The sequence below is a fragment of the Spodoptera frugiperda genome, chromosome 22 (genome assembly GCF_023101765.2).
Source record: "Spodoptera frugiperda isolate SF20-4 chromosome 22, AGI-APGP_CSIRO_Sfru_2.0, whole genome shotgun sequence".
Classification (NCBI taxonomy): Eukaryota; Metazoa; Arthropoda; class Insecta; order Lepidoptera; family Noctuidae; genus Spodoptera; species Spodoptera frugiperda.
Genome location: NC_064233.1, coordinates 7,084,520 through 7,100,367, shown reverse-complemented (window position 1 = coordinate 7,100,367; position 15,848 = coordinate 7,084,520). Strand labels below are relative to the sequence as shown.

The 15,848-nt window shown below is 35.2% G+C and overlaps 1 protein-coding gene across 3 annotated transcripts in view; it reads right to left on the bottom strand.

The window, feature by feature from the left end:
- The window catches only part of LOC118279629 (unconventional myosin-Va), a 70,622-nt gene that overhangs the window by 4,121 nt on the left and 50,653 nt on the right, over nucleotides 1-15,848 (bottom strand). For 2 of the 3 annotated variants that reach the window (XM_050702597.1, XM_050702599.1), the window contains 9 exons: nucleotides 15,707-15,786; nucleotides 13,366-13,395; nucleotides 12,128-12,237; nucleotides 10,776-10,883; nucleotides 6,108-6,207; nucleotides 5,346-5,463; nucleotides 4,590-4,724; nucleotides 3,242-3,446; nucleotides 2,237-2,382 (listed from right to left, as the gene is read on the bottom strand). In XM_050702597.1, the coding sequence (XP_050558554.1) occupies nucleotides 2,237-2,382; nucleotides 3,242-3,446; nucleotides 4,590-4,724; nucleotides 5,346-5,463; nucleotides 6,108-6,207; nucleotides 10,776-10,883; nucleotides 12,128-12,237; nucleotides 13,366-13,395; nucleotides 15,707-15,786 (1,032 nt within the window). The remainder of the gene's footprint in view (nucleotides 1-2,236; nucleotides 2,383-3,241; nucleotides 3,447-4,589; nucleotides 4,725-5,345; nucleotides 5,464-6,107; nucleotides 6,208-10,775; nucleotides 10,884-12,127; nucleotides 12,238-13,365; nucleotides 13,396-15,706; nucleotides 15,787-15,848) is intronic. The other variant, XM_050702598.1, reaches the window with a different exon arrangement.

Sequence of the window (15,848 nt, the reverse complement as noted above, 5' to 3'; positions counted from 1 at the left end):
TATATTTTACTTTTTTTGATATCAAAGGTTGTATGCGTCGTAGAAACAAAAAAAACGGTAGCTAATAACCTTGGCTAACTATTTCATTACTTTTTTCATATGTTTGATAATGTTTTATTTATTTATTTATTTATTTCTTCATCACATAAAAATACAGTGAATGGCGGACTTAATGCCTTAAGGCATTCTCTAACAGTCAACCATTGGGTGGTGCAGAGAAATGAAGCGGATCGAAGCGAAGCCAAAACACAGGCACAAAAGAATAAATATAAAAATACAATGTACAATACATAATAATATAAGAATACAATACAATATATAATACATATATATATATACATATATAATACATACAATACATACAATACATGTAATACACATTACATACATATACATACACATAATGGAGAAATAAGTTTCCTCAATTTCCTCAATTGTCTTGAGTCTGCCAATCTTTCATTAAATGCTCGCGGACTTTAAATTTAAAGGAACTGCGATTTTTTGCCACTCTGATCTCCTTGGGGAGCGCATTCCACAGAAGAACAGCTTGAATGAAAAAAGAAGAGTGAAGGAAGTCAGTGCGATGAGAGACACACTGAAGGTGTCGATTTTGAGACGAACGAAGAAATTTAGTGTGGTTGGCGCAAGAATATTGGAAGTAAGAAGCAAGATAATTAGGTGAAGAAGGAGAGATAAGGTAAGAGAATAAAGTGGTTAATGCCCTCTGCTGCCTGCGCAAGCGTATGGGCAGCCACTTTAGTTGCAGTCTATGTGCAGAAACATGATCATATTTACGTAAGTTGAAAACGAATCGAATGCAGTTATTTAGAAGTCGGTCTAGTTTATTGAGCAGATCTGCATTCAGGTCGTAGTAACAGACATCAGCGTAATCAATAATAGGGAAAATCAAGCTCTGCACCAGCTGTGCCTTTACGGAGGATGGAAGGAAATTCCTCAAACGATACAGCGCCCTCAATGACCCAGTAACTTTCTGGCAAACACTAGCAACCTGTGCACGCCAGCTCAATGTGCTGTCAATAATTAAGCCCAAGTCCTTGACGTCCTGACTGAATGGGATAGTCACACCATTATAGGAGATGGGAGGCAGTGTCGCACCGTCAATCGATCTGAGGCTCCGAGAGCTACCTATAACTATGGCTTGGCACTTGTTTGGATTAACAGCTATACCGAACCTGTTTGACCAACTTCGAATAGCTGCCAAGTCACCATTAAGTCTGCTGATAGCATCAGGTAGATCGTCCACCCCAGATTGACGGTACAGCTGCAAGTCGTCCGCATACAAATGGTACGCACACTGAAGTTCAGGAGTAATGAAGTTAATAAAAATAGAGAAAAGAAGTGGAGAAAGAATGCCGCCCTGAGGGACGCCTGCCGCCAGATCACACCAGCCTGAGAAATGATCATCATGCTGGACCGACTGCTGACGCCCCCGAAGATATGAAGAGAACCATTCCAGTGATTTGCCGGAGATCGCAAGATGGGACAGGATTGCCGAAAGGATATCGTGACTGACCATATTAAAAGCGTTGGAAAAATCTACCAATACCAAGACTGTCACTTTGGTATCCTCCATGCCAGCCCTAACATCGCCAGTCACTTTAAGGAGGGAGGTTACAGTGCTGTGGCCCGGTCGAAAACCAGATTGCAACGGGCTTATTAGACTGTGCTTGTAAACAAAATGGGATAATTGTTTATGGACACAGGCCTCCAGCACTTTGGATAGGAAGGGAAGGATTGAGATAGGACGGAAATGGGTTGGTAGGGTGGGATTACCAACCTTAGGTAGCGGTCGGACAAAGGCCCTGCGCCACACTGCTGGAAATACACCGGAGAACAAGGAGAAGTTCATTATGTGGGTAATCGGTGATAGGATGTGGTCAAGGATATTTAGGATCATATCTCGGGATAAAGAGTCGCAACCCACTTAGTCGTTTTGGTGAGAAAAAAATCATTTGTGAATTATTTTTACCGAAAAAATCACTATTTTTCAATATCTTCAATTAGGGGTTCAACCCCATATTATTTTATTTGTCGATAAAATTAGATGTAGTACTCAGAATTAACGGGTTAGAAGTCCCACCCCTATCACATTGTATAAATAAAAGAAAAAGGGGGGGGGGGTATTAGGTGGTACTGGTAGTGTTTGTGTATAAGAAGGTGTGAGGAAGCGGGGGTGTGTGTGTTTGAGTATGGAGTATAAACGATCCGTGCTTACCCTGGTAGATCCAGACGGCGATGTCGCTGAGCACCTGCCGGTACTCGGAGAGGTCGAAGATGCGCAGACACTGCTGGTTCTGGCGCGGCGTGTTGGCCGACTGGTAGATCGTGTCGCCGCTGTACTGACGCAGGTTGTTTAGGAGCCTGCAACAATGATACAACATTACAATATTACTATGATGACTTTATTGACAAATTAGCTTTTACTTTTATAACCATGTTTTTTTTTAAAGAAATTGTATTTATTTTAGCATTAATAAAAACCTGGAATGGCCCCAGTAATTGGTAAAAACACTTATGTCAGGGTTGTTTCGCTCCACCCTTTAATTGGTAATCACTACATTGTATAAAACAAAGTCGCTAATTTTGTCTGTTTGTCTGTATGCTTAAATCTTTAAAATTACGCAACGGATTTTGTTGCGGTTTGTAATAGGTAGAATGATTTAAGAGGAAGGTTTATATGTATAATAATGGCATAATATATCACCATTGCACCCAAGCGAACCTGGGGCGGGTCGTTAGTAAAATAATAATTTGTGTTTATATACAAATATAACCTTGGAGTCTTTAAGACTAGAGTGAATAGGATATTTCTAAGTAAGCGTGCTTCATCTTCGACCACATCATCGCTTACCATCAGGTGAGATAGTGGTCGAACTCGAGCCTATCAGCAATAAAAAAAGCATGTAGAAAAAAGCGGTGCTTTCAATATTATAAATAGACACTTAAATTTTATTTATTAGTTTGTCTAGACAGAATAGTAACTAGAAATAAATAAGTATTTACTTATATATTTCTAGTAAACTATACTAGTAGACTACTAGACTAGATTGTCATCATTGACTAAGCAAAAAAGTAGAAAATTAAAATGTTAATGTTTTTTTATAAAGTAAATGCACCCACCATCGATTCACGAGCATATGAACACAAGAGGTTGCTCGTTATCTACGTTCGTAGATAAAGTTAAAATATGCCATGGACTACGATATAAAAAAGAACTCACCGTAACATATTAGCAAGCCACAGCGCATTATACTCGACGCTCTCAGCCCGTTTCTTCAGGGTCTTCTTGACAGCAGTCCTGACTGCCTTCATGAGCTGGTGCATCTTCGGCTCGTCATCCACGTGGTCCATGTGTCGCAGCATCATGAACAGTATGTATGCTGGCAGCCCTGGCAGCAGGGTCACTGCTGTTTTCGGCTTTAAGTCTGAAGGGGGAAGGTTGGATTTGAGTTAATTTTGCTTTTATTTGTAGATTTTTAGGGGGTAAAATGTAGTGTAGTATGTGTTTTTATAAACTCAACCCGTCTGTTGTACGCTGTAGAGTGATAAACATACATACATGTATTTAAAAATCTTTGCAGTAATTACATCTGTATTTTTTTGTAACGTCACGCCTTTTATCTCTTAAGGGTTAGGCAGAGGTGCACATTAGGGTACGTAATGCGCTATACATGTACATACACCTTTCACTGTGTGTTATAAGTCCCATGTAATAGGGGGTGTGCCTATTGCTATATACTGGGGACAATTCCGCAACGTACTACTACTGAGAATTTTTCAAAAACCGTAATATATACAGGGTGTCCCTGAAGTCGACGTCCAACAGGCACCAGATGATCAGCAAGGTTCCAAATGTTATCAGAAAAATATAAAAAAAATTCCAAGTCCTACAGTTTTTAAATTACAGTGACTTATGTGTTATCCACGAAAAAGTACACCCTGTGCCAGTCTTTTGACTCTTGTTGCTACAAATCTTTATTTTTTCGTCTGCAGTCTTCCTTACATTATCCTGAATAGTGCTCCAGTAATATGGAATCATAAATTCTTAGCCAACTGCTTTAGATTGGAAAACATTGTAAGTTTTAGAGAAACCAAATACTCTGAATAAAATTTTCACCTTACTTTAAGTGACTCTACTGAATAAATTATGTATGGGGCTAGTAGTGGCAAATTTCACCAAAGTTGGCGCATTTAATAAGGATTATAAAATGGTATAGCACTTTGCACATTATTTATTAAATTCGACACAAAAAAAGATTTTTCAACGAAACTCCGTTTCGATGAATTTATTTGAACTTACTAAAAATTCTTCTAGTGTACTCAAATCATACGTTATAACCTCGTATGCACTAGACAACACTTTGCACGCGATTTGTTATCATCATGTTGAAAATCAGCGAGGATCTCTTGTCAAACAACATTGTCTGTCTACCCGTGATTTCGCTTGCAGCATTGAAAACCGTTGAAAACCATGAAAATCGGTTTGTGCGTTCTGGAGTTATAGCTTCAGGATGGAAAACCTGACTTATTTTTATATTATAAGTGTACATTGTGTATAATAAACTCACCAGAAATGAGCTTCTTGATGATGAGCCCCTCATCCTGTATCTTGTACTCGAACATGCCGAGGTACTCGCGTTCCTTCTTACGTGTCACTGGCGCCATCTCCAGGGTCATCGACGCGTTCGGTGGCACCACTGGGTCTGTGGATAAATAAATATACAATATTGTTAATTGCATTGTATTCATATTTTAACTGTATTAATATTTTTATATTATTCTAAGCGTTGTGTTCCCTCTCTTCCTAATTTTCCCAATCCCCAAAAGGCCGGCAACGCAATTGTAACGCCTCTGGTGTTTTGGGCGACGGCGATCGCTTACCATCAAATGATACGTCTGCACGACGACCGGCGTATTCCATAAAAAAAAAAAAAAAAACGTATTGTGAATATGGTGCATGTCTATAATAAAATTGGCATAAGCACATGATCTTGTGTCTTCATCATGTTATTTATTAATTTTGGTGTTTATTCTGTTGGCGTACCTTAATAGTAATAAATAAATAAATATGTAGAATAAAACATGTTAAAAATAAACGTCACGTTATTATTTAACCATTTATGTTATAGAATTTTCGTCGTTCCAAAAAATCAATCTAGATTTACTCAATCTATAAATCCAACCTGGAGCCATTTATTCAGCAGCTTATTATATGCCTCCTGTACATAATTACCATATGAGACACAAGTGAAAATCCTAGAAATGTGAAACACCAAAAACTCTTTGGGGCGGGAATTGAATCAATATCGATGTTGCTCGCTTACCATTGCTATCAAGAATATCGTTGACGTCATCGATGCCGACCTCCTTAAGCTTGTTCACCAGCAGTCGGATCTGGTTCTTGTACCGCCGGCAGCTCTCTGATAACTTGTCCACGCGTTCCTGTAACAAAAACACATATAGGGTGACTGGTAATTAGTGAACGATATTTTAACACATGATTGTATTGATGATTACAAACAACTTTTCCGAAGAAACTTTTTTTATATATGTACTCATTAGTTTTATTTTTATCACGATATCAAAACAACTAAATTTTCCGCGCACGTGCTTTTGAATGATCAGCTGTTAAGCAGACTAGTAGGTATTTTGAAAATTTATGCGCGCGTGCTAATTCTGAGTATCAGCGCGACAATTGCCACGTAGTGTGTCATGGAATGCTGCTCATGAATAATGACGCGTCCGCGCACGTGGACACTACTCATGATGAAGAGTCCCTCTGAGACTCGAAACTAGTAGAGCTTTCCTCCATTAATTTACGTAAGTAAACCGTATTTTTTTAATTAATTTAGTTCATACACGACTATCTCTGTAGGCAGAAGGCTTACACACCACTTTCGCTTCATCAACAGTCATCAGTCTTTTCAAGCATGCTCGTCGGTTAAGGGTACTTTTAATTTGGCCCTTCTTTAATATATCGCCAATCTGGTCACTATATATCCGTTTAGGGCGCCCTCTACCGACGTTCCAATTCATATCATTAATTAAGAATGTCTTAAAATAGTTCTAAAGACGTATTTATGTACCTGTAACGCCAAACTTTCAGCTGCCAATCTGATGATCTCATTTTGCGCAAACTCTTGCGTCTTATTCTTGGGTTCAGCACTCAAGTCCGCGCTCAGTAACCTATAACAAAGGAGTTATTTTATAACATCTATAACATAACATAACACTAATATTGTTATATTATATTAAGTATATAGAGGAGTAACAGTTAAGTATATTTGAATTGAATAGTGTGCAAACGGGAAGCATATTGATGGATAGTTTCGAAGTCTCCCATAAATTTGATAAATACCTAATACATATTAATATTTAGAATAACTTTATTGTAAAATTGTAATACTATCTATAAATTTAGTTTTGAGTTAAAATATTATTAACAAAAGGTAACATTTAAAAATATGTAGTACTAAAACTAATAACTAAAGATTAGTGGTCTAAAATATTGAAGAGTATTAATAACTTCTTAAAATTAGAAGAATATTTCTAACGCAGCGTCCTGCGTGAGCGATCTAGAAGCGAACGCGAAGCGGTGCGGTGACACGCGAATTCAACGCGATGCGATGTGACGCGGCGGCTATGTCCTACGTGCATGTGAATCGTTTCGTTTTGTTTCTGTTTCCGACATTATAAACAAAATCTTGTCGGCACCGCGTCTGGTTCACGCGAAAATATTAATCCAATTGATCGCGTTCGCGCCTCATCTTACATGCGGTTGGTGATGTAAGCCATGTCAATACATTTTGACAGTTTGTTGTTGTCGCGCCGCGCCGCACCGCATTGCCTTCGCGTCTAGATCGCTCACGTAAGACCTCGCAAAAAGGGAGAAGATTACAAATAAAAATAAAATCTATTTATATAAAGTTCTATTTTATAAACTAAGGATAGATGTAAATTGAAAATCCTGACTCTACAGTTAATTTTATCAATGCCAAAGTAATGCTTGTTTTCATCTTATTACACCCACTAAAATAATAAAGGTGGTAGTTATTTAATATTGTTCTGTGATATTACCACACAATTGAAATTAAAATTAAAAATAAAAAAAATTAAAAGATATATAACATAATATAATCAAAATTTCTTTTTGTCCTTTTATAATAATCTTTTTTCTTAAAACCAATCCTTAATAAATAAATTAGAACTTTACACATCAAGATTTATAAGAATACTAATTATAATCTAGTTTTATTTTCAGTCAAGTACAGAAATCATATCACAATTAGGCTTAAATTAAAGAAAAATATACCTTATGTTATTAAGAATATGACTTACAATGAAATGATGATTAGGTTAAAAACAATTATAACTTAATAATATGTCAGTAAGAATATGAATGATAATGGCATGAGGAAAAAGAGTGACTAGAGAAAGGAGAATGGATTATGAAAAGAGATTGAGAAAGAGAGTGAAAGAGATAGACATAATTATTATATACTAATTAAGAAAAAAGAAGGAATCGTCATATAAACGTCTATAAATTCCCGAAAGGACAGGATTCCAGAAGTACACATATGTATGTAAGACCCACATTTCACCGTTTGTGTTATAATTCCCATGTAATAGGGGGTGAGTCTATTGCTATATACCGGGCACAATTCCAGATTAGGTGAAAGTAGAGAACTAGCTTACTAAAAGTAAGAAATTTTCGAAAATTAATACAATGTTGAAAGGAAATTACACAGAATTTTATAGAAAAAGCATAGAAATATTAATTATATACAAAAAACAATTGCTTATCTTTTTCAAATAACCATTGTTTAGTATCCTATTTTGATTATATCTTCCAAATAATCTGATGTACTTATAAATTGGCACTCGAGACAAATAAATATTAAAACGTTTTCAAATAATATGTAGTCAAACAATTATGTGTTTTGTAAACGCATCCACGACACAGGAGAAAATACTAGTATGAAACTATGGTTCTTAAAAAAAAACAAAAATACATTACTTTGTCCCTTTCTGTCCTTACAGAGAGTAGGCAGAGAGACAAATGATTAGAAAAATAAATCGTGATTCCATTCCATTTCCAAGAGTACAAAAAGACAAAAAATCTTAAGATACGAGTATATAACTTTCGACATAATTATATAGATGTAGATGCGATTACAAACACCAAAGTAAATATCACACAAATTGAAAAACTATACAATGTGATAGGGGTGGGACTTCTAACCCGTTAAGGCTGAGTACTACATCTAATTTTATCGACAAAAAAATAATATGGGGCGTTGAACCCCCAATTGAAAATATTGAAAAATAGCGATTTTTTCGGTAAAAATAATTCAGAAATGAATTTTATACCTCACCAAAACATTATGAAACATATGAAAAAAGTAATGAATTAGTTAGCCAAGGTTATTAGCTACCGTTTCTCGTTTTTCTTTTCTTTTCTATTTTCTACGACGCATAAAAAAAAAAATAGCCATAATTTTTAGGGGAGGGGGTTCAACGACCAATATTATTCTTTTTGTCGATAAGATTTTATCGACAATGTATTATTGTATCGATGTAGTACTCAGCCTTAACGGGTTAGAAGTCTCACCCCTATCACATTGTATACATGAAACATATACATAACATATTAATCACATTAATTCAGTCTTGTTTCGAACCAGCGATACTTTGCGCAGTCGATGATCCAGCCATTGCTCACAAATTGTTTATTTTTATTTATTATTATAAGATAAAATCACACATAATCACAGTTAGTTTTTATTTAATAATGACTCGAATTAATCACGACTTGCTTTTGCTAAATCAAAATTTGTTATAATTTGTCAAATATAACTGAGTAAATTTTTTGTCAAAATCAGTTTAGCGGTTTAGGAGTAACAAACAAACACACAAACTTTTATATACAAATATTTAAAATTAGAATATTAATTTAATGGACATTGATTTAAGTTACCTATAATATAATTAACGATACAATAGGAACTGTAATATTTACATGTTATTCATAATAATTATAATTAAAATTAACTGTATTCATTAATTTTATTATACTACAAATCACTTAATTGATTATGAGTCAAAATAAATGAATGACTATTCAAAACAACATATACAAAAATGGTCTAACGTAAATCAATTCCATTTAAATTGAAAAGTGAATTTTATCGCACATCAATAAAGTCCCTTTTACCGCATTTACAAACTAATGAGGATGAAATGATGATATGGATCACATATTCATGTACAAAAAATCCTTAAGATGCATCTTTTATACATATACAACATGCCTTTCAGTGCCCAAATGGTTAGGCAAAGATACACATTATAATTGAATTAGCTATTCGGTCAGGCACGTCGATGAAAATTTCGTTTCATTTTTAAGATTTGTCTAAAAAAATATAACTAGGATTCAATACCGGTAATATTATAACGCAGAATTATATCAAAACAATTACAATAAAATAATTTATAATTAAAAAACAAATTATGTTTGATCTAATATTCTAATAAGCGTCTTAACAAAGATTTTTCGTACACAAACAACCCCAAAACCGACAAAAAAGCGAACAAAACAACACAAAATAAATAAGCATTTATTCGATTACACATGAAAAATAATAAAAATATATTAATCACATAAAAACTTCAACACGCTCATAGCTAGATCCATAAATATCTTAGTACATGTGCAAGATATATACTTCTTCGGTTCGTAACAATATCGCCTAATCTTCAAATGAACCGTTCTGTAATCTTCAGCGCTGAAAAAGGAATGGTTTTCTAATGGAATGAATGAATGAATGAATGAAATCACAATCCCCCAATCCCCTTAGCCTCGACTCCCCAATCCCCAATTCCAAAATCTCTAAATACCCAATCCCCAATCGCCAAACCTGAAACCCCCAAATACGCAATCACCAATCCGCTAATCCTTAAATCCCCCAATCCCCTAATCCTCAAATCCCTATCACCCCAATCCCCCAATGCTTTTTGTTAACGTTTATAAGTCTGCGTTTGGCCACCAACCCACTTACTGCCAGGACGGCGAAGCGAAGATGTGGCCGAAGATGGAGCACACGGACTTAGAAAGGAACGGATTAGAAACGAAATCTCACCTAATCCCTAAAGTGCTAAATCCCTAACCCCCAAATGAACGGCAACGCATTGGAACTTATCTGGTGTGGTCTAATTGCTTACTAACAAGTGATATGCAATGTTCCTTTGTCAGCTTATCCCATTAAAATGAAATGAACGACATGAATGGTGAATGAATGAACAAGACTTGCGTAAATTGCTGCGCAAAACTTTAGCACAAGTACTAAAATTTTGCGCAAGTTATAACCGGTTAGTTTAAGCTTCGAAGGGGTTTTTAAAATCTAAATTAAGTTTTATTTATGTATATACACAGCAAGTATGAAAATAGAGATTGGTACAGAGACAGTGACCATTGATTACTATTGAACCAACCAATAGTTACAGAGTGTAAACGGAACGCTCCCGAAAAAGCCACATTATTTTTAATTTATAATTTTAATGTTTTTCGTTTTATTCATGCAACATCCACCTTAACCAGTAGATTAAAACTATTATTACATAAAATAAACATTGAATTCCTTAATTTTTTGAAAATAAAACTCGTTTTTTACCGCCACTCGACCAAAGAGGCAGTCTTTTTTTTATTGATTACCTTTTTCTGTACTTTATTTAGTGATATAATAAAAAGTACTTACTTCTGATATTTCTCATTCTCTTCTCTCAACTTCTCTATCTCTGCTTTGGACTTGGATATGTGTTCCGAGTAGAACTTCTTCTCCAGTAATAACTCTTCTTGTAGTTGTCTGTGGATTAGTAGAACGTGATTATTATACAAATAATTTTATTGACACATACGTTAATGGAGAAAAGCTCTACTAGTTTCGAGTCACAGAGGGACTCTTTCATCATGAGCAGACACGACGACGTCGCGTAGCTAACTGAGTGACGTCGAAGAAGTAGAGCTTTTCTCCATTTTAAATTGTACATGAGTAAACCGTGATTTTTAGTTATTTTTTTAAGTCTCACGAAAGTTATTATAAAAAGAATGCCCAACAATTGTCGCTCTAAATAAACGTTATGTGAAACAAAATTATGCAAAATTAAGTACTTTGCCAAACGAATTATGCCAAATAAAATTCTACCATCTTAAAAGTATCCTTTGTAAATTCGAGAGCATATAAACATTCGGCAAAACAATCTTATTTAAACAATTCTTATGTCATATGTATATTCGTCCAAACAAATTTCAGAGCATTAAAATTCTACCAGATAGAGGGAACAACGACAAACGTAGCTAATAACGGCTAACTAATTCATTACTCTTTTCATATGTTTGACTAATGTTTTGGTGAGACAATAAATCATTTGTGACATTATTTTTACAAAAAATCACTATTTTTCAATATTTTCAATTAGGGGTTCAACGAGCCATATTATTTTTTAATTTGTTTCGATAAAATTAGCTGTAGTACCAGCCTTAACGGGTTAGAAGTACCACCCCTTCACATTGTATAAAAACGACGTGAAATAATATTGCTTTAATTAGTGTAATAAGGTACTTACCTGATATTTCTCGTTCCTTCTCTCAACTTACTCTATCTCTGCTTTGGACTTGGAATGTGTTCCGAGTAGAACTCTTCTCCAGTAATTCTTCTTGCAGTTGTCTGTGGAATTGTAACGCCTCTGTTATTGCGGGTCTCCATGAGCGGCGGCGATCGCTTACCATCAGGTGATACGTCTTTGCATTTACAGGCTTATACCATAAAAATACATGTCCTCGCACTATGCAGTGTTACTTATGACCACTAGACCAGGGTTTCAAAACCATTTTCTGGCCAAGCACCACTTTTATACTTCTTGTTAATTTAGGGACCACTATTGGGGTATATATAGGGACTAATATTGATATAAGCTTTAACCATTGTATTTTTCGGAGTCTTATGATATTTTTTTCATTTCGCTAACCATTTTTTGACTTCTGCAGACCACCGATTGAGAACCACTGCAATAGACCATTGAGGTGATCGTATAAAAAAAATAACCTTACCTATTAATTCCCTTCTGCGCTTCGTAAGCAGTGGCTAGTTCTCCATCTTCATTGATAATGTCGACGTCCGAGCCGTAGTTTGAAGACGCCAGCGACTTCAGGTTCACAGTCTGTTGACATAGAGTTCAGAATTGAATAACTATGCTATGTTTCAGAAGTGTTTGTCTAGAAATTATGTGAGGAACTTTCTTGGAAAAGGCAAAGACGTTTAAATATCAGTATTAAAATGTGTCTGAATTGCAACTACTTAAAGGTTATTTTTGTATAACTTTGAATACTTCCAACTATTCTAGTACTACTTAACTACTTAATTTGACATTTTTAACCAATACTTCAACTGTTTTACTATATTCGTAACGTTTCAAAATTGACATGTGTTATATAGGGTGACTGATAATTAGTGAACGATATTTAAATACGTGATTGTACTCATGATTACAAACCACTATCCCAAAGAAACATTTTTGTATACTCATTAGTTTTATTTTTCTCACAATACCCCTCAGAAATTATCACTGTTTTTGGATGAAATTAACGTTAAATTACTAAATCAATTAATCTAATTTATATTACGACAAATACTCTTAAATATAAATCTACTAAGTCTAGTACATACTACAAAATTATATAAAAAAACATTAAAAATATACCATGCAATAACGGGACCGCAAATGAAACGCATGAAAATAATTAAAATAAATATAAACAGGTTAAAAATATAATCAAAAAGCATGTTAAGACGGTTTGTATGTCAATTGTGAATAAAACGAATCAACTAATAATATAATTTAAATATTTTTACTATAATAGGTAAATTGCGTGAAAATCTGTTATTGAACTAATTGCCGTACTCAGAGATACTATTTTGATGATTACTTAACCAATTTCTTAGTTACGATTTTGTATCAACAACTGCTGGGTTAAGTAACCAATTAATGACTCTGAGTACGACTGAAAGTATTTTGTGTAACTATAAAAGTAAATAAATCAAATGATGCCCGATCAGTTTCGGGTAACACCGGGACCCATAATTACTATTAAAAAAGCTAAAACAAAACTAAAATTGGACAACATCTAAAGCGTAACATTACAAATAATTGATTCTAATTAAAAAATATTAGAAAATTATTTGAGGTAGGCATGCTATTTCAAGTATCAACCTTAAGTTAAACTAGTTAGGGTCTATTTTACAAAAATACTATTACAACATTAAACATCTACAGTGGTAAATTACTCACGACACTTTTCAGAGCTTGGAACCACGGTTTCTGTTTTGCAAATAGAGAAATTAATTGTTATTTCTAATCCAAAATACTAATTATTAATAATAAAGGTTAATTTTACGCCAGTCATGTTATTAATGTAAAGATTTAACTGTACAGTTAAATTGTAAAGTGTATAGGGCAAAGAGTTGAACGCTATCCTTAAGGTAAGCGTCCACAGGCCCGCATCGTACGCATCGCACGCATCGGACGGATCGCATCAAACGGATTAATTTTTCAGACTGCGTCCACTGTATCGGCAGCGTTCGGATTGCCGACGCGAGTATTAGTAATCGGATTGCCGATACCACTTTCACTCGGATTTTTGGCATCGGCATTCCGTATGACGTCATCGGTACGCATCACATGTAGGCATTGCTGATGATGCGGTTCGTACGATGCGGATCAGTGGACGGTGGACGCAGTTGTATGAGTTTCTAAACAAGACAAACTGAAACGCGTTGCGTGCGATGTGGACCTGTAGACGCGAACCTTTCGTACGAGTTTATTTGTAAATATCAGACTCAAATCTGATACTGAATTGAATAAATTAAAGTATAGTTTTAAGGGTACATTTGACCAAACCAGTCATCACCTCATAAATTCATTATATCCTTTCAGTTGCAAAATTCCACTTCGCATACATACATACATACATTAAAAAAATATAAGCAATAATACCTCTTTTGGAGTATAAAAGTAGCTACTTCTATGTAGAGGTTGATCCATAAATAACTTTTTCGAAATCTTCACTCCCGTGAGTGCTAAAGCCATTTTGTTTTAATGTGATCACTCTAATACCACATCACAGAACATTAAAATATCAATATTCACTGCTTTTTTATCCTAATAAACCTTTACTGTTCACTTTCCTAAACCATTAAATGACTCTACGTTATAAGTGACACCTAATAATACAAGCACCTTTGCACTAAAATCCCTCAAAAATACGTTGAAAACAGTTGTACACTTTTGTAACAAAACAAACTAGAAATTACTGCACGGAATAAACACGCTATGTCAAAAATGTAAATTGTGTTATAAACTACTAATAAAATGATGTGACTATGCTTGTTTTTATTTTTCAAATTGTATTTAATAATAACTAGCTTTCCAAATTGTATTTAATAATAATAGCTTTTTTTGAGGGGGAATCATCCAATGACTTCTCCCGCCTTGGGCGAGGCGAGAGGGAGTGTCAGACTTACTGACTAAAAACCACCCCGTTCCTACTCCTGCCCTTCGAGCCAGAGCCTCGGTAAACCCGCAGCTCCGGATCAGGTATCAGCCCTATTGGACCCGTGTGGTAATAATAATAGCTGGCTTGGCAATCTTCGTACCGCCTCATACATTTTTCTCTAACCTTTTAAACCATTCCTGGACCTCCACAAAACATTTAAGGCCAAAATTTGCCAAATCGGTCCAACTGTTCTTGAGTTTTAGTGAGACTAACGAACAGCATTTGATTTTTATATAAAGAGACTAATAAACCCGGCGAACTCCGATTCGCCACCAATGATATTCCCTGTTTTCCTGCTCTACTCTTGAATTTTTCCTGAATTTTCTTTGCTATATACCTCACGGAGCCCGAGACCTTTCCAACGAATACAAAACCGTGGAAATCGGTTCGTGCGTTCTGGAGTTATAGCGTCAGGAAGGAAGACCCGACTTATTTTTGTATAATAGATAATAAACGAGTTTTATTCATTATAGTCGACTGTGGCGATTTTAAAGTTAACCTACCCAAATTTCAAATGCAAAGCCAAAAATCTCAATAACACACACACATACACATATAAAAAACTCACAAAATCACAACAAACGTACAGACAAACTCACGTATAATGTTAGCAGCAAAGTTTATGTGATGTGAGCAAACAAGATAGATAAAAATTATCTAAAAAAATCATTGTTATCTCACGGATGTGGGGACAACTTGAGTCCTGAGTACAAATATGTATGTCATACATACATACATTTATGTGACGGGTGTATCAACATATTAGATGACATACATAGTTAGTTTCACGGCTTTTATTCTAAAATGGGGTAGGTAGAAGTGACGATGTTTTCCTTCACCGTTTGTCAGTGGTGTCTACATCACGTTAGAAAGTACATATAACTCGGTAAAAGTCACACTGGGACTCGCCGTTGGTAGGTTGCGCACTCTCATGCATGAGACACTTCTCAAAACTTAAACACTTAAACCTCCGGGCTACCACGACATGCAAATTCCCAGCATTGGGAAATAATTCACATCGATGGGAAACCATTCCCATCGATGTGAAATACATTAATAGTACAAGTTCAAACATACCTGGTTAGTTAGCACACTCTTCAGTTGTATACACTCGTCTCTTCTCCTGTCCAATTCCTTCTGCATCACATTCATTTGTTCTGCGACAAAAACATATTTATTTTAATAGCATATTAACGTTACCGGAGGCCCAATTGCCCCT